The sequence below is a fragment of the Saccostrea cucullata genome, unplaced genomic scaffold (genome assembly GCF_032062105.1).
Source record: "Saccostrea cucullata isolate Sc308-1 unplaced genomic scaffold, CSIRO_AGI_Scuc_v1 ctg171, whole genome shotgun sequence".
Classification (NCBI taxonomy): Eukaryota; Metazoa; Mollusca; class Bivalvia; order Ostreida; family Ostreidae; genus Saccostrea; species Saccostrea cuccullata.
Genome location: NW_026926065.1, coordinates 698,813 through 725,036, shown reverse-complemented (window position 1 = coordinate 725,036; position 26,224 = coordinate 698,813). Strand labels below are relative to the sequence as shown.

The 26,224-nt window shown below is 32.8% G+C and overlaps 1 protein-coding gene and 1 pseudogene across 1 annotated transcript in view; one reads left to right on the top strand and one right to left on the bottom strand.

Moving 5' to 3' along the window:
- Positions 1-26,224, bottom strand: part of LOC134270608 (uncharacterized) — a 226,690-nt gene that overhangs the window by 194,797 nt on the left and 5,669 nt on the right. The window contains 11 exon segments of the mRNA XM_062752837.1: positions 1,555-1,729; positions 3,117-3,228; positions 3,487-3,577; positions 4,947-5,068; positions 5,345-5,403; positions 9,186-9,268; positions 10,303-10,409; positions 10,793-10,853; positions 11,869-12,001; positions 25,260-25,293; positions 25,833-25,923. Of these exon segments, the coding sequence (XP_062608821.1) occupies positions 1,555-1,729; positions 3,117-3,228; positions 3,487-3,577; positions 4,947-5,068; positions 5,345-5,403; positions 9,186-9,268; positions 10,303-10,409; positions 10,793-10,853; positions 11,869-12,001; positions 25,260-25,293; positions 25,833-25,923 (1,068 nt within the window).
- Positions 15,036-16,642, top strand: LOC134270601 (uncharacterized; annotated as a pseudogene).

Sequence of the window (26,224 nt, the reverse complement as noted above, 5' to 3'; positions counted from 1 at the left end):
GGGTTGACACCATCGGGTAGCTATAATTAATTATATAATGCAGAAAAATTTATCTGAAATTGGGGGAAAACAGGCCAAAATGAATGAACATCAAGTAGTAGTGGGTACTAAGCATTGATGTGAGTGAATGCCCCCAAGAAGATAAATGATGAAAAGGAAACATCTTAAAGTGAACACATTTTTGTTTGTGCAGACTGAATAGTATCTTGATTGATTCTGATATACCTTGCATAACAGTCTGAATTCCATCGACCTAATGACTGAATTAAATGATCTTGAATACCCACGGCAGCTGCTGCAGTGGCAGCTCCAATTCTAAACGAATGACCTGAGTACCTAGTATCGTCAAAACCTAACCTGGATAGGACTTGTTTCACATGTAGTAGGAAAAAATTTCTGGACATAGGATTACCCTCATCGTCAACAAATAGAGCAGCATGGTTTTGTGTGTGACAAATATTTAGTCGACTTTCAAAATACATTCTCATAGTTTTAACAGGATTTAAATGCGAATTCTCGAACACCTTAATATCAATCCCTTGTCGGAAAGGATCTGTCTTAGAGGAATTAAGTGTCAAAGTATAAAAAGAACCATCTTCTGCAAAAGTGACATTTTGTATGGTTAAATAATCTTGTTGCTTATGAAAATTTGTTGTAAATTGGTGTCAACCCGGGTCCTTTCATGTACCTGATGGTGTCAACCCAGGTATCTCGAAATTATCTCAAGTATCTCAAAATTTAAGCCTGACGGTGTCAACCCAGGTTCCATTCATTAGAACCCGATGGTGTCAACCCGGGTACCCTCATACTCAACCTGATGGTGTCAACCCAGGTTTCTATGGTTACAGTTTTAGCTATAAATTCCTGACGGTGTCAACCCAGGAAGTTATTTTTATTTTTTCTATATAATGTGAGTAGCCCCCGAGAAGGCCAAAGATGTATTGTGTAAATGAAATGGATGATAAAATTGTTTTTGTTTTTTCCTTATGATTTGATTTTGTTCAATAAATGTGGAAATTTCAATTGCTCTTATTATATGTATAAACAAATTACATATAATTCTTTAAGTTCAAATTGTTGAATTCATATGAAATTACAAAAGCTAGGGAAAATTCTGAAATGTGCAAATAAAGTGAGCCATAAATGTTTTTTTTACTATGATTCTATATGAAATATGAATGTATACTTGATCAAACTGTGATATTTTTTATTTTTAGTTTAATTTCATCATTTAATATGGATGTATTATAATATAGAATTAGCTAATACATGTTCTATCTTGCATATTACATGTAGTAACAGAAGAGATAGATCATATTTTTTCCATAAAATTATCATAAAAAGCTCAAGTGAGACTATATTGCTCAGGTGAGCTTTAAGTTTTTCTTTTCATTAGCTTAAACATTTGTGGGGAACACTTTATAGCTAGATATATTCTAAGATGTTTAAGTAAAGTTCTCCTAGATGCTGCATTGATCCAAACAAAAACAAGTCTCTGGATTAAAGAGATTAAGTAAACGGGTATTGACATAATACATAATTTTCAATTTTTACCTCCTGAGGAACATTGTCACTTGTTGCAACATGCATGATAAATCTTTCAACTAGTTTTGCATCTGGAGAAGGGTTCAATAAAATCATTTCTGTCAGCAAACTTTCAGATATTTCTGTGTTCATTGCACCAAAGGCATCAACCATATTTTCTACAGCTTCCCGATATTTGGAATTTCTTAAGTAAAATGTTACGTATTTAATATTAAAACAAAAAAACTTGGGAAAACAAAGATATATTATGATATTCATATAATCATAAATGTTGAATGATTTTTTTTTTATTAGTCAAAAACTACTTAATGACTCTCCTAATATAAAAACATGAGGCCCAAAGGCCACATCGCTCATCTGAGCACTTTGGCTAGTTCAGTATAACTATTTTATGAGCGGTATCAACCTATACCTAAAGGGAAGGGGCATGATTTGAAGAAACATGAGTCTACTCTGAGTATGTTACCTGCATATTTCGTTGACCAATCAAGGCTTTAGAAGTTTTGAAAAAAGATTTTTTCCTATCAGCTTTATCTTCTATTGTGGCCTCACATCACTACTGGAGGTCAAGATCTGAACAAACTTGAATCTATATTACATAAGGTTGCATTCATATATATGACCATTTATGGCTTAGTGGTTCTTGAGGAAAGATACATGCATTAAAGATATTTTCTATGCATTCCTAGTATGTAAATCTTTGATCATCTATTGTGGCTTCTATATATACCGGGTGTCATGATTTGAACAAATTTGAATCTATATTACCTAAGGATGTTTCCATAAAAATTGACTTATCAGGGCTTTGCTGCTTTTGTGAGTAAGACTTTTTAAAAAATTTCCTTTGTATTCCTCTGTAAAACTTTGATCATCCATTGTGACTCCAACCAACCCCAAGGGTCATGATTTGAACACTAAATTTGACCTACACTTCCTGACAATGTTTCCATACAAGTTTCAATTTTCTTGACTCAGTGGTTCTGATTTGAACAAAATTGGACCTTATACTTCCTGACAATGTCTCCACGCAAGTTTAAATTTTCTTGGCCCAATGGTTCTGTAGAAGAATATTTTTACAAGATGCCATTCATTTTTTTTACTAATTCATAATTATCTCCCCTTGGAAGAGGCCAAGACCCTTCATTTGAACAACATGAATTCCATTCACCCAAGGATACTTTGTGGCAAGTTTGGTTGAAATTGGTCCAGTAGTTATTGTGAAGAATATGAAAATGTGAAAAAGTGCGAAAAACAGTGGACAAAATTTGATAAGGAAAGCTCATTTGAGTTAAAAATGAGATAATATTGGTTCAAGATTGTAGTGGCTGCATGTAACTTAGAGCTAGGATCATAGCAGCTTGCCTAGCAATTAAAAGCAGCTCTAGCCTTGTTTCCAGGCTTTAGATATAGCTGATATGATCTTGAACCAACCCGGTCTAGCTTATATAATCTGCATGCATGTTTATAACTCAGTGTCTAAAGTAGCTAGAACTTGATGTAAAGTGTAATTAAGAAATATATCTACTTTTTAGTATATATTCGATATTCAATTTGGTAGATTAGAAACTCACCTTGCATTAATCTTGTTGAAATAAAAATTAGCAACTTTCTGTAATTCCCCTTCTGGCAATTCTAGTAGTTGATTCACAATATTTCTAAAACATGTGATTAAAGCAGGTGATCCTAGAACAAAATGAAAAGATGAAAACAAACCCCCTTCCAACTCTGCTATAGAAGATAAAAATATAGTGTTGGTATATCAATATAAATCCTAATTGACTCATTGAACTTTTAAAACCAGGTGAATCACAAATCTTGACAGCTTTGTCTCCCTTTCACCATCTTTTACCTGCATGCCTTTTAATAAAATGATGCATATGACTGACAGACTGAGGGCCAGATAGACAGTCACACTGAATAATATAGCTATTTTTTAAATACCTTCCTCGGGCTGGTTTTCCATACAGGTAAGATTACCCACAATAAACATCCTGGCCTCTGTCACGTTGAAATTTTTTATTTTGTGCTTCACCTATCAAAGATGAAGCATATATATGTTTGCAAAACATTTAACAAAACATTCAAAGTAAATACATGGTATGTCACAATGGACATATTTCTCGAAAAATGACATAATTGTACCCACATAAGTATTAGCAAATGAAAACTTGTCTCATTTGCATGCTGTGCTTTAGAATTATTTTTTTATACCTTGGAATGAAGTTAAATTTTAAAATTTAATCCGAATACTACCCTGAAATACCCAGCTCATATTTCTAAATGTAACAGTGATTGAAAATTTACTTGGAAACATTAAGGACGCTCTAAACACTGCACACTAAAGAGCTTTATTAATTGGGTAGTTTTATGCAGTTAGAGTGATCTGCCCTTAGATGAAAGATTAAAGAAATTGTTATTCGCCATTAATTTAATAATTTGTAATAGATTAAAATACTTAAAACTTTATATAAGTCCAAGAGTAAGAAATTTAATTAATCATTTTCACTAATTTTCCCAATGTAAGTAAACAACAGTGATTTCTGCTTACAAATAGTCCATTGTCTTTGAACAGTTTTTCCGAGCAAATAAGGCGCGTACCCTATGTTCTAAATGAATGAAAAAGTCTCAATATGCATATCTTTATATGATATATTTTTCTCTGAGTCCAAAAAACAGTTTCTGTTAGTGTTTAGAGCTTCCTTAAACAGTCTTGTTCTATGACACCCCAAAGACCTTCATAAGAATCTATGTAACTTGATTAGTAAATTAGAATTCCCATACAATTCTCGGAGATCATAAAGAATGTAAAGAACTATATGCGGTATATTGCATATATTTGCCCCCACAAAAGTCAAATTTTGAAAACTTCCTGAAATGTGCTGAAATCAATAAATTGTATGAGAAATATAAATAACAGAAAATATTACAGTGTCAAAGCAGTGTATTCACAATTTTTGTTTTATAAATGACGTCACAAACTAGTCCGTTTTTATATCCTTTTCCAGAAAAAGGACAAGATGGACAAAATTTCAACAATTTTAGCTTTAAAATTTATAGAGCGCAAGTTTGTTCAGGAACAATATTGACATATTTCATTGATATTATCATTCTTCACATTATATCAAAATATTGATCCTGAACACACATGCACTCGGTGACTTTTACTCAAAATATAGACGAAATATGTACATTTTTCTGTAAAATTCATAAAAAACTTAAATTTACGTCATGTTTGTGACATCATTACGTATACATATAGCGTCAAAATATTCAGTGCTTTGAAGTCAGCATATACTCCCCTGTTTAAGAAATTAATTAAATATATCTCCATCAAAGTTTGATTTTGGGGGCAAATATTGGTTATTACCGAATAAAGTTCTTTCTTTTAAACCGAAACTTACATTTCCTAACTGAATATTGGTCAATAGGAGGCTTTTGTTGGCCTTTGTCCATTCCTTGTTGTCTACATGTCTAGTAAGAAATACAAGTTTCCCTTGGCTGACATAAGACATCTCAGGATAAGCTAGCAAAATGCAAATGCATGGCAATATTTAATGACCATCATGGCACAAAATACTTATAAAAAATTGATGCAATCGAATATTTCTTAATAAATACATGTATGTATCGGCATATGAAGTTTGATACAAATATCTTGACTACTAGTATTAATTTTCTTTGAAACTGTTAATTTAGATCAATTTAATTGCTTGCATCTGCAATAATTGAGGTAAAGACCAAAATAAACCTTATATTGAAGAGGAAAAACAAAAAAATGATATACAATTCAATAACTTACCAACAGTGCTGAATTCATTGACTGGTTTAACCTTTCTCATGCCATAATGAGGATCAAATCTACCAAATATGGAATGTGTTATATTATAACATCTACTTCTATACTATAAAAATAAGTTAAAGCTATATGCTATAAGTAAGAGGAGTAATATTACAATTAATGTACATATTAAAGCCTTAAAAAATGTCTATGATCTAAAACTAACTACTGCTGTTTAATTTAAAACTGTGCTTTAACCTAATTACTAAATCAGTCTATTAATATATAATATGGTTATTGGTTCTGGATCATACATGCTGCCCAATATTTACTTATTTTAACAATTTCAAAGAATCTGTGAGTAATCATCTTGTTACCTTGTTGAAATTATACATATCAATTAAATTGTTAACTCACATCACTTCCTATTTTTCATTTTTTTTTTTTTTATTAATTTCATAGCATATATTATATACTGTGATGTTTTCTAAATTTGTATCAATCTGAATGAAATTTTGTTCTTTTTTTAGTTACCATAGCAATATCATAAACATGAAATAAAAAATGCACGAGTTTACAGACGTATGTACCAAGCTTTCTCCAAATCAGACAAAAACTGAAGGAGGAGTAGCATTTTGAAAGATTTTTTCACAAATTTCTACTTTATGTAACTATGGTGACCAAGACAACATTGTCTGATGTACAGAATAAATGTATATTAATTCCTTATCTTTTTAGAGTACTTATTATCGCAAAATGCATGCACTTTAACGTCACACATTAATTTGCATGTGGACGATTGATAAGAGAATTTTCATTGCATGATTTCAGCACCATAAAAATAAAAGCAAATTTTTTTTGCGATAGGTTCTTCTTATGCAATTATGCAATAATTAATTACTTGCATACATTTAAGAATTTACAGTACTCATTAAAATTGTAGAAATTGTAGCATTTTGAAGAAGAGGCCAATCTAACAGACTTATTACTACATGTATAAAGCATAAGCTCTTCAAGTCTTTTACTTGTAGATTTGAAAAAAAAACAGGGCCTTTATTATATATATATATATATAAAACACATATTTGTGGACAAAAAGGTTGTATTTTGTAGGCAATTGAGAAGTTGATTTTTATTTCATGTTAAGGAAGGCCCACACTTTTACGGATCCGGTTCTTATTTTACACATCAACATACATGCCAACTTTTGAAAATTCCCATGGGGGATTTAGCGCGTGACGACAATTTTCAAAGCTTTAAATTCGCGACATTTTGTCGTGAAATTAAATGATTATGAAATGATTTTTTTTTATTTATAATATTGATATCACTTATCAATAAAACTCAAGGATTAATTTACCACAAAAAATGTTTTTCTTTCCAAAATTGAAATATTTTTGCTAAAATACTGGTGCCTCTCTCACTAAAGAAGGGGTATTTAGTTATACATATATAAACAACTTTTTTTCTACCAGGACAGAATTTAGTGAAAAATTGAAAATTGTACAACTTTAAAATCATTTTTTTCAAAGGCTAAAATTATAAATGAGGTGTTGATACTGTAAAGTCCTGTTTCTAGAAACATTTTTTATTTATATTTCAATTAATTAGAAATTCTAATAAGATATTAAATTTACAGAAATTTATACCACCTATCCAAAACAGAATTATTTTTTTTTTACAGTCATGAAATTTGTCAGGCTTGATGGTGCCATGTGGGTATTTCCTTAAGTCATGCACATAGATCTACCTAACATATTACTTTTGGGAGAAGGGAGGGAAAAGAAATTCTAATTGACATACACTTGATTGTTTCATCTTAATTTTTTAATAATATTTTAACTGGCAAACTTTACAATATTTTTCATTATAGGTAGATAAAATCAGCAGCTATGCTTTATTAGTTTTCTACTTTCGTTTTCAAAAAACGATCTCTTTGGATTCCGTTTTTATTGTTTGATTTGCATTTTATTGTCTTTAATTTATATTTTTAATAAAATGACAAACAACTATCTTGTTAATCTATGTGTTTCACCTTGCATACCCTTTAAAACTAACAAGATAATCCCCTAATTGCCTCAAGCTATAAGCTTCTTGCTCCAGTGGACAACTTTGTGCGTTCAAGCGTGAAGTGATTTCCTGTGTCTAGGCCTAATTAACATCTGGTTAAACGTTAAATAAACAATGAAACTTATCTGTGTGCATTGAATAAACAAGTCTGACATTGTTATCCCGATTGTCAAAATTCAGCGGTAGGGAATTACTTTTAAAATCGGAAATTTTGGTGATTTTTTTTTTCAAATCGGGAAATAAGGGCAATTTTGCTTTCCCGATCGGGAAGGCGGGATGAAAGGGTAAAATCGGGAGGATCCCGCCTAAATCGGGAAAGTTGGCATGTATGCATCAATATAAAAATCTGATTTTCACTTGTCTATTGATACAAAATCTTTTTGGGTGATTGAAAATGATTTAGCAAGTATATATTTGTTTATTTTAGTGTTATTGTGCATATGAAGGATTTAAAATACATTATTTATGGATTTAACACTTTGCACTCTGTCCATAAGATCTATATGTAACTTAGTACATACACAGACACAAAATTCTTAATTGCTATTATGGACCTAAATCTTTCTAATTTTCTTTTAAGCAAACTAACCTGAAATCTATTTTGATTGATTTAGAGCCTATACCATCCATTTAAGTTTTACTTTTTAAAATTTTTGCAATAAATAATTGAAAAAAATGATATTCTAAAAATGGGGGTGTACGAATTCAAAAGAATATTTTATTAAAATTCTCCGGTCAACCATAATAAAGTATGTGTTTTTGTTAACATTAGATATAATTCTTAATAGTTTTAAAGAAAAAATAGCATCTAAACAGTCTGGATTCTGAGAATTATAAAAAATAAAGATATTTTGAGATTTTTTCTATGAAAGACATGGACAGATTCAACATCAATTTGTTAATGTTTTGCAGTAAAGATTTCAAATATTCTCTTGGCAAATGAATATTTTTGATCTTCATAAGTTTTAACATAAATTTTACGTGATTTGGTGCATAACTAAGAGAAATATGATATCACACTTTTTAATGTCCAAATTTGGCTGTTGAGTTTTTAGAGGTATGTGCTCTGAGACATGTTGTATGAAAATTAACCTGCAAAGACGTGTCTTTTATGAGTGTTTTAGTTAGTTTAAGATTTATTCAAGGTATTCAAATTGAAAAATTATCAGTTTGACAGAAAATTCTGAAAGTACGGACCTACCTTAAATGTTTACCTATAAAGATACTATTTGTTTGCAAAGTGTTTTTTTTTAGTCTTTTCTGACCCCATTATTGGTACAATTTTATTATTTTTCAGTTTTTAATTGCATGTCCCGACATTTTTTCAATTCCACACTGTGTTACTGGTTCTTCTTGTCTTAATTGTTAAAAAAACAAGCTTAGTCAACTTTGCAAGATATTTCAGAACTGCAATCTTTGGAACATTTTTAAAACAACAAAATTTTACTATTCTTTAGAAAAATACATAATGCTTTCCACATGTATGATCAAACTTCAAAAATGTGTGATCAATTAAATACACCAATATGCATGACTATTACTGTACTATTTCAAATATGTCAGATGAAGCATAAACAATTTTTCTCTAGATTTATTCATTCATTCTCTGGAATTACCAGTTAACTTTGATAAAATGTGACACTTGAGATACCATATTTCTTAAACAGAATCATAGCTTTTAATTATTTATATATACAGGTACAATAATGTGGAAAACTATTTAACAGAGTGCAATTTGATCTATTATGAGTTCCCTTAATTTCTATAGAAAAATTCTTAAAATTTTACATACCCTGCTGGTGTTTTAGGCGAAGTGAAATCTTCTTCTATCAGAACGCTGTGAATGGTTCCTAGAAATTCATGGTAATGAAGTGTCTAAAATAAAGTTTCAATCAGATGTTAAATTTTGAACATTAGGCTTCATCAATCAAAATTGCTACAATCAGCAAAAATACTTCATAACTTCTCGTTGTAAAAAAGTACTGGTATAAGAACTGTTATTACATGTATATGACAACTCAATTTTTCAACATTATGAGCAAGGGACATAATTGTATTAAAAAAGCAAATTTTACAACTCAAGTATGCTGATACAGTGTCCACATCAGTTAAATTAAAAGTTATTTGGAAAATTATTTTTAAAGCACAGGGACCTTAAGTTTTTTTTCTCCAAAAGATGCTTCTCATGGTAAATAGCATTTGTCATATTTTTATACATTTTTTTTTTATTTTGAGCACAGAGTATGATATTACTTGTATATTTGACAAAGATTTTTTCAATTCAGTTTATTTCTAAGATAGTTTTCAGAAAAGTCCATTAAATAACTGAAATTATGAAATTATCAACTTCCTTACCATTGACAGAATTAAGACATGTCAGGTAATATACTGTATAATACCCATTAACCGCCCCTACACCTATAAGCGCCCCCTGAGGTCTTTTTCTAATGTCAGGAAATAAGGGCCCCCTGTAAGTGATTAAAATCAACCTGAATCTGTAAAAAAAATGAAGAAAGTGAAAATGAAATTTGTCTATCATCCAATATCTTAGTGGAAAATGAACAATTTAGCATAATTTGGGTGGATTATCTTCACTTTAAACATAGTTAGACATTATCTTAGTTGTTTCTTGTATTTTTTTTATTTTCAAACGATTTTTTGAAGTTAAAATATGACATTAAATATCATAAAGAGAACACCAAAATAACCGCCACCTTTTTTGCAATTTTCTAAGCGCCCGGGGTGGTTAATAGGGATTATACAGTAGTACTTTAATTTATTATTCTAAAGGTTGATTCCAAAGACTTCCAGTGTGCTAATGGAGACAATTATCTTGAAAAATGTGTCATGTTTATTACATAAATAATTCATTTTCCAAAAAAAAAGAAATCATGATAAAGTTTGAAAACCTTTAGGTAAGCTGATCTGGCGTTCTGCACAGGATGGTTGTGCCTTGCTTTCTTAAACTGTAGGCCATCTTTTGTTGGAGACACCAAGTATGTTGCAGTGTGCTCTCCTGAAAATAATTACATCCAATGAATGCAAAGTGCCTACTGTCTAACCATTTCTCAAACTTCAGAAATAAATTCTTTTAATATTTCACAATTTTAGTTTTGTGAATGAGGTGAATTAGGATATAATTTTAAGACAAACACAATAAAAACCAGATATAGATGACGAAAACCAGATATAGATATTGGACTTTTTTCCTCGATCCCTTTTGAGACTTCCACTTTCTGATGAATCCCTGACTTTTATTAGAAAGTCCAAACAAATACATGTACATCCAACATTTACAGTAATTTATTAATATTTCAAATAAGTAAATGCTTTCATTTTTATACCTTTATTCATAATTCTTAATAGATTAAATTTGTGATATATCAATTATATACCAACCCTCACTTCCATCCTCAGTCACATTGTACGTAAAACCTTCTTTGGTATTTACACCTGGTACCTGAAAAGGGTTTTTAAACTTGTTTTAATTTGAAATCAAATTTCGTATATATATTCGATTATTTTGAATTTTAATCAGAAATTTGTTGGAATCTGTATATATTAGTACAATGATGCAATATAATATTCAAATCAAATACAGTGTACATGTATATTTGAAATCTGAAATACATGTATAACATTCATTTATGTGAATCAATTCTTCTCCAAGCTTATGAGTGTGTGTTTGTGTTTGTGTGTGTGTGTGGGGGGGTATTCATGACTTTGCTGTTCTAAAGCAGATGAATTTTAAAGATTTTTCCTATGTGTAAAACTCTGATCTCTCATCGTGACCCTACCCAATCAACACTAGATTTGAACAAATCTGAATCTACAGTAACTGTTACACAATCTGAGTATACTTCTATAACAATATGATTAATCATGGCTTTGCTGTTCTTAAGCAGAGATTTTTTTTTTTTTTAAAAAGATGATTCATATATTTATATATATTTGTATGTAAAATTTTACCCTCCTTTGAGCTCGAGCCCCCTTAACCTCTGGAGCATAATTTGAACAAACATGATTCATCTACCAAAGACACTTTGTGCGTCTTCTAAATAATTAGTAGGAGAATATACAAATTGAATCAATATGGAATACATGTACATGAATTGCTGAAGTTTTCCGCAGGAAAGTAATACACATGTATTAAAAGAAGATTATACATGTACACTCTTTGATCCTCTCTCATGTATATCTTCCACTATATTTTTAGGGTTATTTATACCCTGTGCTATTCTCACCTTCCACACAGAATATTTCTGCACCATGATTTTAAGTTAACCCATGCATACACAGTTTTGTTTATGGAATTATGCTGTCTTCTTTGAATTAACCATTTTACAAAAAGGGCAAAAGAAAAGTAAGGGCAAAATTTTCCCTGTATGCATTAGTTCTCATTTAAGAAGAAAAAAGCCATAATTTCCATAATACTAGTAAACATGATAGGAATATAATTATGGATTTTTATATACCTCTCCCTCTTCATGCAGTCTTGAGGCAAATAATGATGCAAGGCCTTTCTTCGTAGCAACAACTTCTTCATCTTCTCCCTCTGGGTGATAAACTCTGGATATAGTTCCCCTCGTTGTTATTTCAAATGAGAACCTTTTAAGGTAGAATGGGATATCTCCATGTTATGACGTACTTCCGTTTGAAATATTGTTTTGATTTGCATGAGCGCTTATTATCGGGTCAAAAATTGTAGATACACCGTTTAAAAGAACAAACTGTAGCTAATTCAATGCAAGTTCTCATAACTCGGCATTTTAGCTAAAATAGACAAAAAAGTATATAAATATACTTTTAATTGTACTATGGACATTTAAAAAGCAAACTCTGTAAATCATATAGTTTAAACATTGCAGCTTTTGAACACTATTAATGAAAAGCTGTCTTTCAATTGTTTAACTGTCCACTACCCAAGGTGCGCGATGAGGCATGGATAAGTATGAGGATTTCTCATTGTGCTTCATAATTACCAATCAATTATCACGTTAACCAGGGCTGGTCTTCTTTGTTATTTAATTCAAGAAGTAACTGTTTGGTCACAAATCAGCTAGCTGTTGGATATAGTCCGAATACTTTTAAATGAATGTAATGGCTCGATCTGAATGAGACACGTTTTGAAAGCGATTGTCCAGGCATTGTCTTCAAAACAGTTCCAAGTTAAAAACTACCAATGAAAGAAAGTGCGATTTTTTATATCGGTGATAAAATGCTGAATGATTTCTTAAATAGCACCCAGATTTTTTCAACCCCTGGAAAATAAAGAAAGATAACTCTTCCGTTCGGATCTTTTAATCCAAAAATATTTAAATGCATCTGATATTTTCCATTTAAATATATTTTTTCAATTTCTTTATTTCAATTTGCCGACATATTAACATACATTCTTATTGTAGATTTTCATGCAATTTTATCCGTCTGTTTTCAAGAAATGAAGTTTTCCCAGTTTTTTAAGCTTATTATTTTTTTTAATTAAAAAAAATACGAAGACATATTTCTTGTCATTTTTGTTTTTTATATACACTTGATATTAGAAAACTCCTGCCTATAATATTAAGCTTTTGATATAAGAATTATATGATAAAAAATCAGTTTTGTATTTCTCATTAAAATAATAAAAAAATTATTAAAATTATGATTTAACATACTGACATACTAACATTTCAAATCCTCCTAATTTGGGTAAATGAATATATAGGAGAAATTTCGTTTGGTATCCCATACCACCTTAAAAAAAATTTCTTTTAGTCAGAATTTTTTAAACTTAAAAACATGATTGACACTGCCCAACCAATTTACTGGTATATATTCTTAAGACTCCAAATTGCCATGGCCACGCCAAAGTGTGATGGCCGGTTTCGTTAAGTTACGATAGTCTGTGCCAATCCCCGGGGATCCCGATGGCTAGCTCACTATCTTTACTGACACCAAAGTCTCATGGTCAGGCCAAAGTCCAATGGCTTGTTTCCAATGAGACACAATGCGATGGTCTGATACGCCAGTCTGATGCAGTGGAGGAACAATCAAGTTTATGGCATCACAACAGTCCGAAGTCAATCCTTGACACCACTGTCCCCCATTCAAAAGCCATGAATTAAGCATTCATCCTTGCCCATCCTTTTACTGATTTTCCTTATTACTTGTATCCATGCACCTGTGAAAGATACCGGGTAATATTCCTCGACTGGTTTAGTCCTTGAACCCTATTGGACTGATAATTTATGTGTTACTTAGCACCCATTTGAGAGATTTAAGGTTATTTTTTATGCACACTATTCAACTGAGATGGGTTAGTCCAGCACCCAACAAAGATATTCAGGCTACAGTTGTTACACATTTTTAGACTGATAAAAGTTAGTCTGACTCTCGCACCTATCAAAAAGATGAAGGTTAGTTTTTGCAATTAATATTTATTTTCAATTATTTTAAATAAACCATCAGACCTTGGCATCACGAGGCATTGTATTTTTGTGCAGCAGTAGTATGACATCATAAATGTTCATTGTTTTACGCTAAATCAGACTTTGGAATGTCAACCCATCGGGATTTGGCTCAGACCTGAGACCATTGGACTTTAGAGTTCCATCTCACTTTTGAGTCCTACATATTTACAAGAGATGAAAAAGGAAATAGGCCTAACGTTACATGTACATCTTCGGAAACCCACGGCTGATTAGTGATTACGCTTTGTTCCTCTCTCCATCACAATATATTTTCTATATATATATAATAAATACCATTTAAAGACTCATTGCCATTGGCAGCCAGTTAAAGACAAACCAAACTTAATGTCAAAATCACATTGCTTCTATTACTCACAAACATCGATAAAAAAAAATGAAAATTTAACATCATCATGATCATTGATTAATCCGATTCTCACTTCGATACAGGACTTCAGAGATTTTTATTAAAATGCACAAAATGAAAACAAATCTTTACAATCTTATTCAATGCATATTTTATAAATGACCCACAGAAACTGTTGCTAACTTGTGAGTTAACTGTTCACAGTGTTTGGTATTTAACTCCGTTTGCAAGTAAAATCAACACAGTAAAATGCCGCCTGTGGCAAATGAATTCCCCGTTTTCGTTATTAACTTTCATAATCATAGTTTGTATTTGTGACATACTACTAAAGAACAACATCTATAAAACCTGCATAACAAAATTCGTTGTTATCCTCTTTGAATTCATTAAAATTTTAGCTCTTCGTGTTCTCACCGACTCACGGTTTGTCTTTCCCACCAGACGACAGATTAAAATTATTTTACAGCTTCTCGATCCCGATCAATTTTCCTTTGTGAAGTAGTCGAGCATGCCAATCGTCGCAAACCGATCCAGGCCATTCCAGTGCGGACTATTATGTTCAATCTTGGCTTCAGACGATGGAACCAGGCTAACTTTCCCCAAACTAGACACGAATGTGCAAAGCATGCGCGAATCTAAGGGAAGGCCCTAATGGGATACGGACCCCCTTGGAATTTGCCGAGTTAATTTTAAAATGATCACTAAAATTGGTTTATTCCCACTCAGGATCCTAGGATTAAAGCAATTATTATTCTTTAAATACTCTTTTTTACTTATTCTAATGAAGAAAAAAAAACAGATACTATACATCACTTTATTAAGTATGGCAAACGTGCAAGTACGGGTGGATTTCCTGGAGAATGGCAGGGGAGGTTTCTTCCTTCTTCATGGTGGTTTCAAGTATTCCATGAGAACAAGATACAACGACGGAACCTACTTGAGATGTATTGACAGACAGTGTCCAGCTTCATTAACAACATCTGAAAACATCGTGGTGAAGTTTGGCAGACCACACAACCATGAGGACAACTACATTGGACTAGCAGCCGAATCCTTCATCAGTGGTGTAAAGAAGAGGTGCAGAAAGGAGGCAACACCAATTCCCACCATCTATGATGAAGAGTTAGGAGGTTTGCGCAACACCCCTTGGTTCCAGAACAGCGAATGGAAGATGTGTGGTTTGAGGCACTAGAGGACAATGAAGACGATAAGGGGACGACCATTTGATCCTGAGGGGGGGGGGAGCCTGGCAAATTTTTTTGGGACGGATTATTCATTTTCATGCCTGTCGAGGACAGATTATTTATTTTCAAGATTATCAAGGACAGATTATTTATTTTCTTCTTTGTCTTCCCGTAACGTGATCAATTGATTCTAAAAGACTAATCATTTATATACCATAGGCAGATACAGAATTTGGGGAGGGGCGTGTATAACTTTGTTTAGGCAAGAGGTCTGGGGCCGCCGTAAGGTCACCATGTCCTTGGCGAAGCCTGGTGGAGGCCAAGGGAGTAACAACCCCCCCCCCCCCCCGAAGCTTTTGGGTTGTATTTTAAGAGTAAAACCAGGCACTATTATAGTGGTATTATACCATACTTTGAATGAAGGGGGTTCAGGGGGCTTCGCCCCCTGAAGCTCTTTGGTTTTTTCTGTATGTAAAAGAGTAAAACCAGACACAATTGTATAGGAATTGGTTAGATATGTACCAAAGTATGACATTAATAATACTAGTCATATCATACTTTGAATGAAAAGGGCCGAGGGGGCAAAGCTCCAAAGCCACCTGAAGCTCTTGGGTTTTTTTGTAATCTGATTTTAAATACTATTTGGTTCTAAAATGGCGAGCGAAGCGAGCCAAAAATTTTTTTTGAATTGAAGACTTTTGAGATTAAATTACACGCAAAGAAAAAAGGTATTTTTCACAATATTTAAATATCATAAGTCAAGGTCAGATTATTTATTTTCTCTGTAGTGGAGGAAAGATTATTTATTTTCAATATTTTCAGGGACAGATTATTTATTTCCAAAATCTGCCAGGCCCCCCCCCCCTCAGAATCAAATGGTCGTCCCCTAACCAAGATGTCGGACATTTCAAAGACTATGTGACCGAGACTTGGGTTGAAGACCAAGGACAACAAATGCAGTGGAAGGATGGCATCACAAGTTCAACCGGATGTGTCGCCGCCCCCATCCAAACTTGTTCATGTTTGTTCAATTAATTCAGAAGGAGCAGGCAGCCAATGAAGCCAAGATGATTCAGTTTGCTGCTGGTGGTGTTGTCCGTCCCAAGAAAAGGAAATATCGACAATTGGACCGGCGCATCCAGGACCTGAAGGACAGACTACGCCGAGGAGATATCCAGATAATGGACTACGCAGATGCTGCCTCTCATCTACTGCATTTGGAGTGATGTGTCTTTGAGTGTTTATGACTGTATGGAACTCTACATGTTGATAATTATGCTATTTTTGCCATAAATGTATTAGTTACTTGAATATTTTTATAGTGACTGTTATGATATTTTTTATGTATGAATTTAACTATTTGATATGACCATTATTTATCAAAATGACTACTAGTATATTTATGTAAGAATGGCTACTTCTGCATGCCTGTTAATGTAACTTAATTTAAAGTGTCAGTGTGATGTTTTGTGTTTTTTCATTTGTGACACGAAAAAGAATTAAAATAAATATCTTGAAAATAAAATATGCGTCTTTATGTATTAATTTATTTAACTCAATAAAAAAACCTGAGAATTTAAAAAAAAAGAAACAATAAAAAAAAACATGTAATTAAAAATTAGAAAAAAACAACTAGATGCGTTCTTGTTGCTAGGGCAACAAGCAGGTCTTCCGCCTGACTTTTCGTTAGAAATCTCTGCTCCGTCAGGCCATGAAATAGATTTCAGAATGTATTTTTATCGTTAAAATTCATTGACAGCAGTCTCTCAACATAGATCGTGATTATTACAGTTATTCCACAAAATATCTCAAAATATAGCTTTTTAAAATCGACAAAATCTTCCATACATTATAAAAATGAAAGAAAAGTCATATGCAACTGAAAAAAGACAGAATCAAAGAAAAAATTTTTGCAACGCCCCCAGCGGGATTCGAACCCCCGACATGGAGACAAAGTTTGGATCGGTCATATCTTTGCAACAAATGCACGTATGAAAATGTTGAAAACATATTTAGAGTTCTTTAAAGATACTCTGTCAACCCTGTGATTTCCAAAGAAAAATAGTGAAAAACAAAAAAGTTGAAAAATTAGACTTTTAGAATTCACTTCCGTTTGCGACCGGAAGTCAGAACGACGAAAAATGAAGGTCAATCAACACATCTACATTTGATGCTCTATCACGTCCGTAAGTTTCAGTTTTATATCTGTTACTGTTCTCGAGAATTTTTTGCGACAAAATTCCATTTAAAAAATACAAATTTCCCCAAAAAACGCGAACGGAAGTAAATTTCGAAAAAGTGAGGGACACCCCTGGAGATATTAACATGATGCACCATCCCTGAAAAAATCTTTTAAATTGAACCACGCACAGCGGAGATATGACCTGTACTACGAAAAGTGGAATAACTAGAGCCAAGCTCGTTGCAAAGCAACGAGTAGGTCTTCCGTCCGGTTTGACCGGATGTGCCGGAAGTGACGTGAACAAAAGAAAGCAATGAGCTAAGTAGTCTCCAGTGACTTTATAATTTCAATATTGCATTAAAACCTTCAAAAAAAGTTATTTTTGGCTACTTCCGGTTGACCGGAAGTGACGTCAACGGACGGAAAATTAAGATTTAAGCTTCCAGTGACATATGTTACCCCAAAACATGTCAAGAACAGCAAAAATATGCAACTTTTGACGACTTCCGGTTTGACCGGAAGTGACGTCGCCGGACGTATTTTGACGACTCTATTAGATAATGCTTGACATTTTGAGTAACTTTGCTTCTTTGACGTATTACAAATTCTCAATACTTTTTGAGATATAAAGGAAAAACTTTCGGCCCCTTTTGGCCCTTTATTATAGGGGCCAGCCCCTTATCGTTAATATTTTTCGAAAGATCGTGACATTCTCTACAACTTTTGTTCTATATGTCTTTACAAATTGTTAACATGTAAAAAGATATTGCAGAAAAGGTGTCAAAAATTTCTAAATCCTCGACAGGACTTTTTTCGAGCCATAGCGAGCGCCGACGTGCGGCACTTCCGGAGAAAAAGAGTGGTGTGTGACAAAAGAGCATATGTTGCTCTATCATCGCTGAAAATCTCAGGTTTCTGTCTTGAGGCATTTTCGAAAAAAATGATGGACAATGAGACCCCCTGAAAATCACTAAATCGCTGAAATCTCAAAACCGGAAGTGATGTCATCAAAACAAAAAAATTACTTTCACCTTTGTTTGATGTTCTATCAGTCCTGAAAGTTTCATGAAAATCTATCCAGCCGTTTTCGAGAAATCGCGTGCACAAAATCGGTAAGAAAAAAAAACAATAATAATAATAATAAAAATAGTGGAAAAGAAACCTAAGAATAACAAGAAGGTCTTCCGCTGAAGACGGAAGACCTTAATAATAATAATAATAATAGAAAACAGAAGGAAAACAATAAGGTCTTCCGAAGGAAGTCGGAAGACCTTAATAATAATAAGAAACAGAGTAAAAACAATATGTTCCCCAACTTCGTTTGGGGAACATAATAATAAGAAACAGAGTAAAAACAATATGTTCCCCAACTTCGTTTGGGGAACATAACTAGTGCTAATTGTAACGGGAACCGTTACAGATGTTCCCCAAACGCTCCCCAACTCCTTTTTTGTGCCATATTCCCTGTAAGCTTAATTAAATAAGACAAACTCTGTGCATTTTTGACTTTAACAACGTTTTCTCAGAAGGATACCAATTATATTCAAATTTTAGCATTGCACCCGTGCGCATGTTAATGAATGTGCGTTATAATCATATCATCTTGTCTACACTATCTACATATTTAAATATACAATATATTAAAGCATTCGGTCCAAAAGGATGAAAAATCACTCTTTCAAATGTATTTTTATTTCACTCGTTCCAAATGCACGCACGTGCGTGCACGTGTATGATGACCATACCTTCCTGTAGGAGTCCCTTATATCTATCTATGTTCTAAATCCCATCCTGTTTGGTTGAAAAACAAGGGAGTTTTAGCCATTTCAAGTTTAAGCCAATCAGATTGCAGCGCATGTGCATGCGCGTGATTTCATGATTTTTTTCCTATATCATATTGTAGGATATCCTAATGCATGACTATGTTTTAAATTTCAAAGCATTTCGTCAAAAAACAAAGGAGATATAGCCATTTAAAGTTTCAGCCAATCAGATTGCAGCACACGGGCATGCGCATGCTTTCATGAAAATTCTTATACATCATGCTGTAGATCTTCATAATGTAGGTCTATGTTCAAAATTTCAAAGGATTATGACAAGAAACAAGAAAGATATTGAGACTTTAGTTTCAGCCAATCAGAGCGAAGCGCACGTGCATGCGCGTAAAATCTTACTTTTTTGACCATGTCATTTTGTCTAAGCTTCTAATATATACTTATAATATGAGTTTCAAAGCATTTCATCAATAATTTAAATAGTTACGTCTGTATCAATTATATTGGACATTTCTCGTGTTGCACGTGCGAGCTCTTGCAAGCACATGAGCATGCACATGCTTTCATGATAAATCTTATTATACAGGCTGTAGAACTCCCTAATATATGACTATGTTCAAAATTTCAAATGATTTTATCAAAAAACAAAAAAGATATTGAGACTTTAGTTTCAGCCAATCAGAGCGAAGCGCACGTGCATGCGCGTGCGATCTTGCTATTTTGACCATATCATCTTGTGCTTACTATTTATATATCCTTACATTATAAGTTTCAAAACATTTCGTCACAAAATAGAAAAGTTACGGTTATATCCATTTTATATTGGTCATTTTAAGTTTTGCACGTGCGCGCTCTTGCAAGCACGTGCGCGCAAAATGACCTTGATTCCGCAAATCTACATAACATGCCTACTTACCCTAAAAAGGTTTCACCTAAGTCGGATGTGTAGTTTACAAGATCACTCGCGGACAAAATTTTCCCAGGAAGAAAAATAATAAGAACTAGAGCAAAGCTCGTTGCAAAGCAACGAGTAGGTCTTCCGTCATGTTTGACCGGAAGTGGCTTTCATTTTTAACAAAAATGAGAAATAACGTCCAAATATGGTTTGATTCCTCTAAATCCATGTTAATTATTGCAAAAATAAGCCATTTTCTGTTACTTCGGGTTTGACCGGACGCAAGTGAGTTAAGGCTAAATATGGATATTTTTAAGCAAATAAGCTAATGAAAATTCATAATTTGTATATTTTATGAACATTGAAGGTTCAAATTGATTTTCTGATACATACTCAGTACCCACAGTTTATTAATGCGAGTGCACATTATGACGTCATATTATGACGTCATTGTTCTCTCCCATTCAAGGTATCAACTCATATAAACAAAATCACCTCGGCGCAAGGGCCTATCCTATCTAATTTAAAATAAACAATGTATAATATTAAGTTGAATATTCTTAAAATTAATAAAATTGCTGCACAAATCCTATGCACTTTCTCAATTGATAAAAATTTTAGGAAACTTACCCTGGACAGTGAATTTTTAACCTGTTAAAACTTAAAACTGCACGAATAGTAAGTAACCAATTGCACTGCCGAGATTTGTGCAGCAATATCCTAAATTCTTGGAATATCCTGCGTCTTTTGATACCTTGTTTCTGTAAAACAAAGTAAGGTATGCCCTTGCGCCGAAGCGATTTTGTTGATGTTTCTTATAAACTTGTGTAGTACAGGTCAATGGCGTCATAATATGACGTCATAATGTGTACTGGCTATTGCATGTCGTTGGTACCAAGAATGTATTAGAAAACAAGTCTTAGCATTTTCTGTGCGGTAGGTAGAGCAATTATGGAATTTAATTAGATATTTTGTATAGAAATTTCTATATGTAGCCTTAACTCACATGCGGAAGTGATGACGTCAGACGGAAAATTAAATTTAATGCTCCAAGAGACATATGTTACCAAAAAAAACTTGTCCAAAACGGCAAAAATAAGCGTTTTCGGACTACTTCCGGTTTGACCGGAAGTAACGACGCCGGACGTATTTTGACAACTTAAATAGATTAAGCTTGACATTTTGAACAACTTTGCTTCTTTGACGTATCACAAATTCTCAATACTTTTTGAGATACAAAGGAAAAACTTTCGGCCCCTCCAGGCCCCTGATTTAAGGCACCAGCCCTTTTTTTTCAGATGTCATATGAAAGATCTTGAAATTCTACACCTTTTTTGTTCTACATGCTATAACAAAATTTTTCCAGGTAAAAAGATATCGTTGAAAAGGTGCTTAAAATTTTGAAATTCTTGATAGGACAATTTTCGGACCATAGCGAGCGTCGGCGCTTCGTACTTCCGGTAGTTGTGATATACTTAGTGCACTTCTCCAAAAGTTGCTCTAGCATCACTGAAAATTTCAAGCTTCTGTGTTAAGTACTTTTTGAGAAAACTGTCGGACAAAGTGACCCTCTAAAAATCACTAAATCGCAGAAAACTCCGAACCGGAAGTGACGTCATCAAAATAAAAAAATATATATCTAGATTTTTTGATGTTCTGTCAGACCTGAAAGTTTCATGAAAATCGATCGAGCCGTTCTCGAGAAATCGCGCGTACAAAATCGGTAAGAAAAAAAAACAATAATAATAAAAATAGTGGAAAAGAAACCTAAGAAAAACAATAAGGTCTTCCGCTGAAGAAGGAAGACCTTAACTAGATGCTATAATGTGATGCAAAAAAAGTTTCAAAAAAGAAAAGTTGAAATTTTCGATTTCTTTGATCACTTCCTGTGACGACCGGAAGTGACGGCGGACAATCTTAACCCGATTGGTTTTGCCTACTTATCAAGATCTAGTACTCATATAAGTTTGGTGTCTGAAACTCTTACCGTTTCTGAGATATGACTCGGACAAAACTTTTTTGAAAAAAGCGGAAATTGGACATATCTGACGACCGGAAGTGAAATTTCAAAAACTGAAAACTGCATTTGAAAGATATTTTGATTGTCTATCATCTCTGAAAATTTCATGAGAATCTGTTCAGTCATCTCTGAGCAATCGACGAAAACAAAAAGGGAAAAAAATAATAATAATAATAACTAGAAACTCTTGTTGCTAAAGCAACAAAGAAGGTCTTCCGTTCTCCTCTATTCATCTGCATGAATTATAATATTTTAAATGATTTCAGGAAAACAAACGGCCGGAGGTGTAACTTACCAAGATTTGATTCTCGACGTTACTTTAGACAATTATAGTCTTAATTACATTTACAAAAATCATTTTCAATTTTTTTTATTACTTACTGTGACGACCGGAAGTGACGGCGAACGTATTTTACTCTATATCTGTTGCCCTATCATGGTATATTATTCATATAAGTTTAGTGTTTTGATCTGTTACAGTTTAAGAGATCTCATAATGTTATCACAAGAAATCACGTGACCGGAAGTAAATTTTTGAAAAGATTTTTGAGGTTACTCTAGACATTTTAGTGTGAATAACATGCCCTAAAATCATTTCAAATGCTCTTTTTATATATAAAAAAATATTCATGGGATAGTACGATAATTAATTTATGCAGTTTTTCTCTCATAATCGGAAGTAGTCGTTTTTGTTTCCAGTTTTACTGACATATTTCAAAACTACAAATAAGATGCTAAAATGTATAACTAAGAAAGATTCAATAAAAAATGAAATTTTTGGTTTATTTGTTCACTTCCTGTGACAAACGGAAGTGACGACGGACAATGGAAACCCAAATGAGTTTGCCTACTCATCAAGGTGTTTCACTCCTATAAGTTTGGTGTCTTAATCCTTTACCGTTTACAAGATCTAGCTATGATAACTTCTCATTTTGAGGACAGGAAATCACGCAACCGGAAGTGAATTTTATAGAGATGTTTGACTTTAATGTAGACAGTTGCAGCCTGATAAACCTATCCAAAAATCCTTACAAATACTTTATCCACAAAAAATATTTATGGGAAAGAAAAATACTCAAATTATGTATTTTTCTCTTATAACCGGAAGTTGTCGTTTTTGTTTCCGGTGGTACTGACATATTTCAAAACCACAAATAAGATGCTATAATGTGATGCAAAAAAGTTTTCATTAAGAAAAGTTGAATTTTTCTATTTCTCTGATCACTTCCCGTGACGACCGGAAGTGACGGCGGACAATCGTATCCCAACTGGTTTTGCGTACTCATCAAGATCTACTACTACTTAAAGTTTGGTGTCTTAATCTTTTACCGTTTACGAGATCTAGCTATGATAACTTTTCATTTTGAGGACAGGAAATCACGCGACCGGAAGTGAATTTTACAAAGATATTTGACGTTACTGTTGACAGTTGCAGTCTAAATAACATATCCAAAAATCATTACAAATACTTTATCTATAAAAAATATTTATGGGTAAGAAAAATACTCAAATTACGAAGTTTTTCTCTAATAACCGGAAGTTGTCATTTTTGTTTCCGGTGGGACTGACATATTTCGATACTACAAATAAGATGCTATAATATGATGCAAAAAAGTTTCAAAAAAGAAAAAGTTGAAATTTTAGATTTCTTTGATCACTTCCTATGACGACCGGAAGTGACGGCGGACAATCATAACCCAATTGGTTTTGCCTACTTATCAAGATCTATTACTCATATAAATTTGGTGTCTTAATCTCTTACCGTTTCTGAGATATGACTCGGACAAAACTTTTTTGAAAAAAGCGGAAATTGGACATATCTGACGACCGGAAGTGAAATTTGAAAAACTGAAAACTGCATCTGAAAGATATTTTTACTCTTTATCATCTCTGAAAATTTCATGAGAATCCGTCCAGTCATCTCTGAGAAATCGCCAAAACAAAAAGGGGAAAAAAATAATAATAATAAAAAAAAGAAAAAGAAGAAACAGTAGAATCACTATAAGGTCTTCCGTCTGAAACGGAAGACCTTAATAAAAAGAAACAGTAGAATCACTATAAGGTCTTCCGTCTGAAACGGAAGACCTTAAAAAACGAAAAAAAAAACAAAAACAAAAGTGGAATAAAAAAAATATTTTAAAAAAATGTCATCAAGAATTAGAAAAGACATTTTAATTCATTTTAACAAGAATTAAATATAATAAATAAAGAATTTAAAAAAATTCATAGCACTGGTCATTCTAAAAACAGACTATAGGACACCTGTAATCAAATTCTTTTGTTCTCTCCCTGGCCTTACCTGTACACCATTCCCACTTAGCCAAAACCAGTCACATGTATCAATTTCAGAATTTTGGCTAAGTGGGAAGACACCCTATTAAGCTGAAGAAATGAGCGGCTACATTGAAGTTAACATATTTTATATCAGTGCAATCCGAACAGAAGTTGGATAACCACTGACCAAGATTTTCATACATGAAATCTAAAAAGATCGGAAATCCCGACACGCATGGCTAGCTGCATTTCTTTACCGGAATCTTTTGAATTATGAACATTTCATTTCCGACATTTTTTAGTTTTCATTTCCGACATAACCCATAGTACATTTTTAAAAACAAAACTCTGAATTTCGCTCAGTATCCCTCCTCAGAAACAAACTCATTTATTATTCTATGGGTTAAAAATTCAATTCCGACACAAGTGCAGTGCCCCCCCCCCCCCACCCCTGAATATTTCTAGTATAACCGAAAGTACGCAAAATGCAAAATCAATTGTGTTATTAATCTGAATGTTCTCTAGTAGTAGCTCAAAGCCATTTCGATGAAATCGAAGCATCGATTTTTGAATGTTAGGTATATACATGTATGTTTGAAAATTGAAGATTTTCACAAATTTCAAATACATGCATATACATGTACATTATATCTGGAAAAGTCCCATTTGTAACCCTTCAGTATGCACTATTATATATATACCACAATGATTACCTACCAGTTTGAAAAGTCCAGATCGATTCCTTTAATATCTAAAATTCAACATAAAAAGGAATATGTTTAAACATTATTGTATTCTAAATTATGCAATGCAGCTTATTTGAACTTCTATTATTTACACTGAGATTATTATTTTAAAAATATATAGAAAAATAATAATTACGAGGATTGACCCAAAAGTAATGTCACAATTCCTATAACAGTAATGTAGCATCGATTTTGAAAGGGGTGGCTGCATGCTTAGATTTTTAAACAAACAAGAAAAACCTTGTCAAGAAAAAAGGGGGTGTCCAAATTTCAAAATCCTTTTCAAAGGGGGGGGGGGCTCATTACTAGGTCGGTTGACCCAACGTTGTTTACTTTGAATCAATACTTAAAAATGTATAGCATACATGTCTACATATATATATATATATATATATATATCTCAATGATTTTAAAGACAACTTTTAAAAATTCGTATTTGTTGATGGCAGTAGACTGTTAAACATTTTACAGCAGTTGTGATATTTTTGTTTTGGATCAACCCTCATTATATGTACATGGTAAAACAACATCGATTAAATCTTACTTGGATCATTTTCTGGAGCAATATTCACAGCATGGACTTTCAACAGCAACTCTTGCCCGCTGTTTGTGTGTTGAATATTGGTGTAACTGACCTGTTTTATTTAAAATAAGATGCCCATGGTCTAAATCGCTCACCAAATCAGTTCAGTATTGAAAGGTGACTGGGTTACAAGTTGCAATTCTTTTATAAGAGAATCTGATTTCATAGATATGAGTAAAACCCAGTACTAATGCCCGTATCTCATATCGTAGATGCAAGATGCAACATAATTATGTATAGACGTGTGACTTACTTTTTTGTTTTAAAAAGTAAAGCCTGCATCTGACATCGTAGATTTTGTAGACATGCAACTTATTTATATCAAAATGCAAGATAATTATGGCAACATGCAA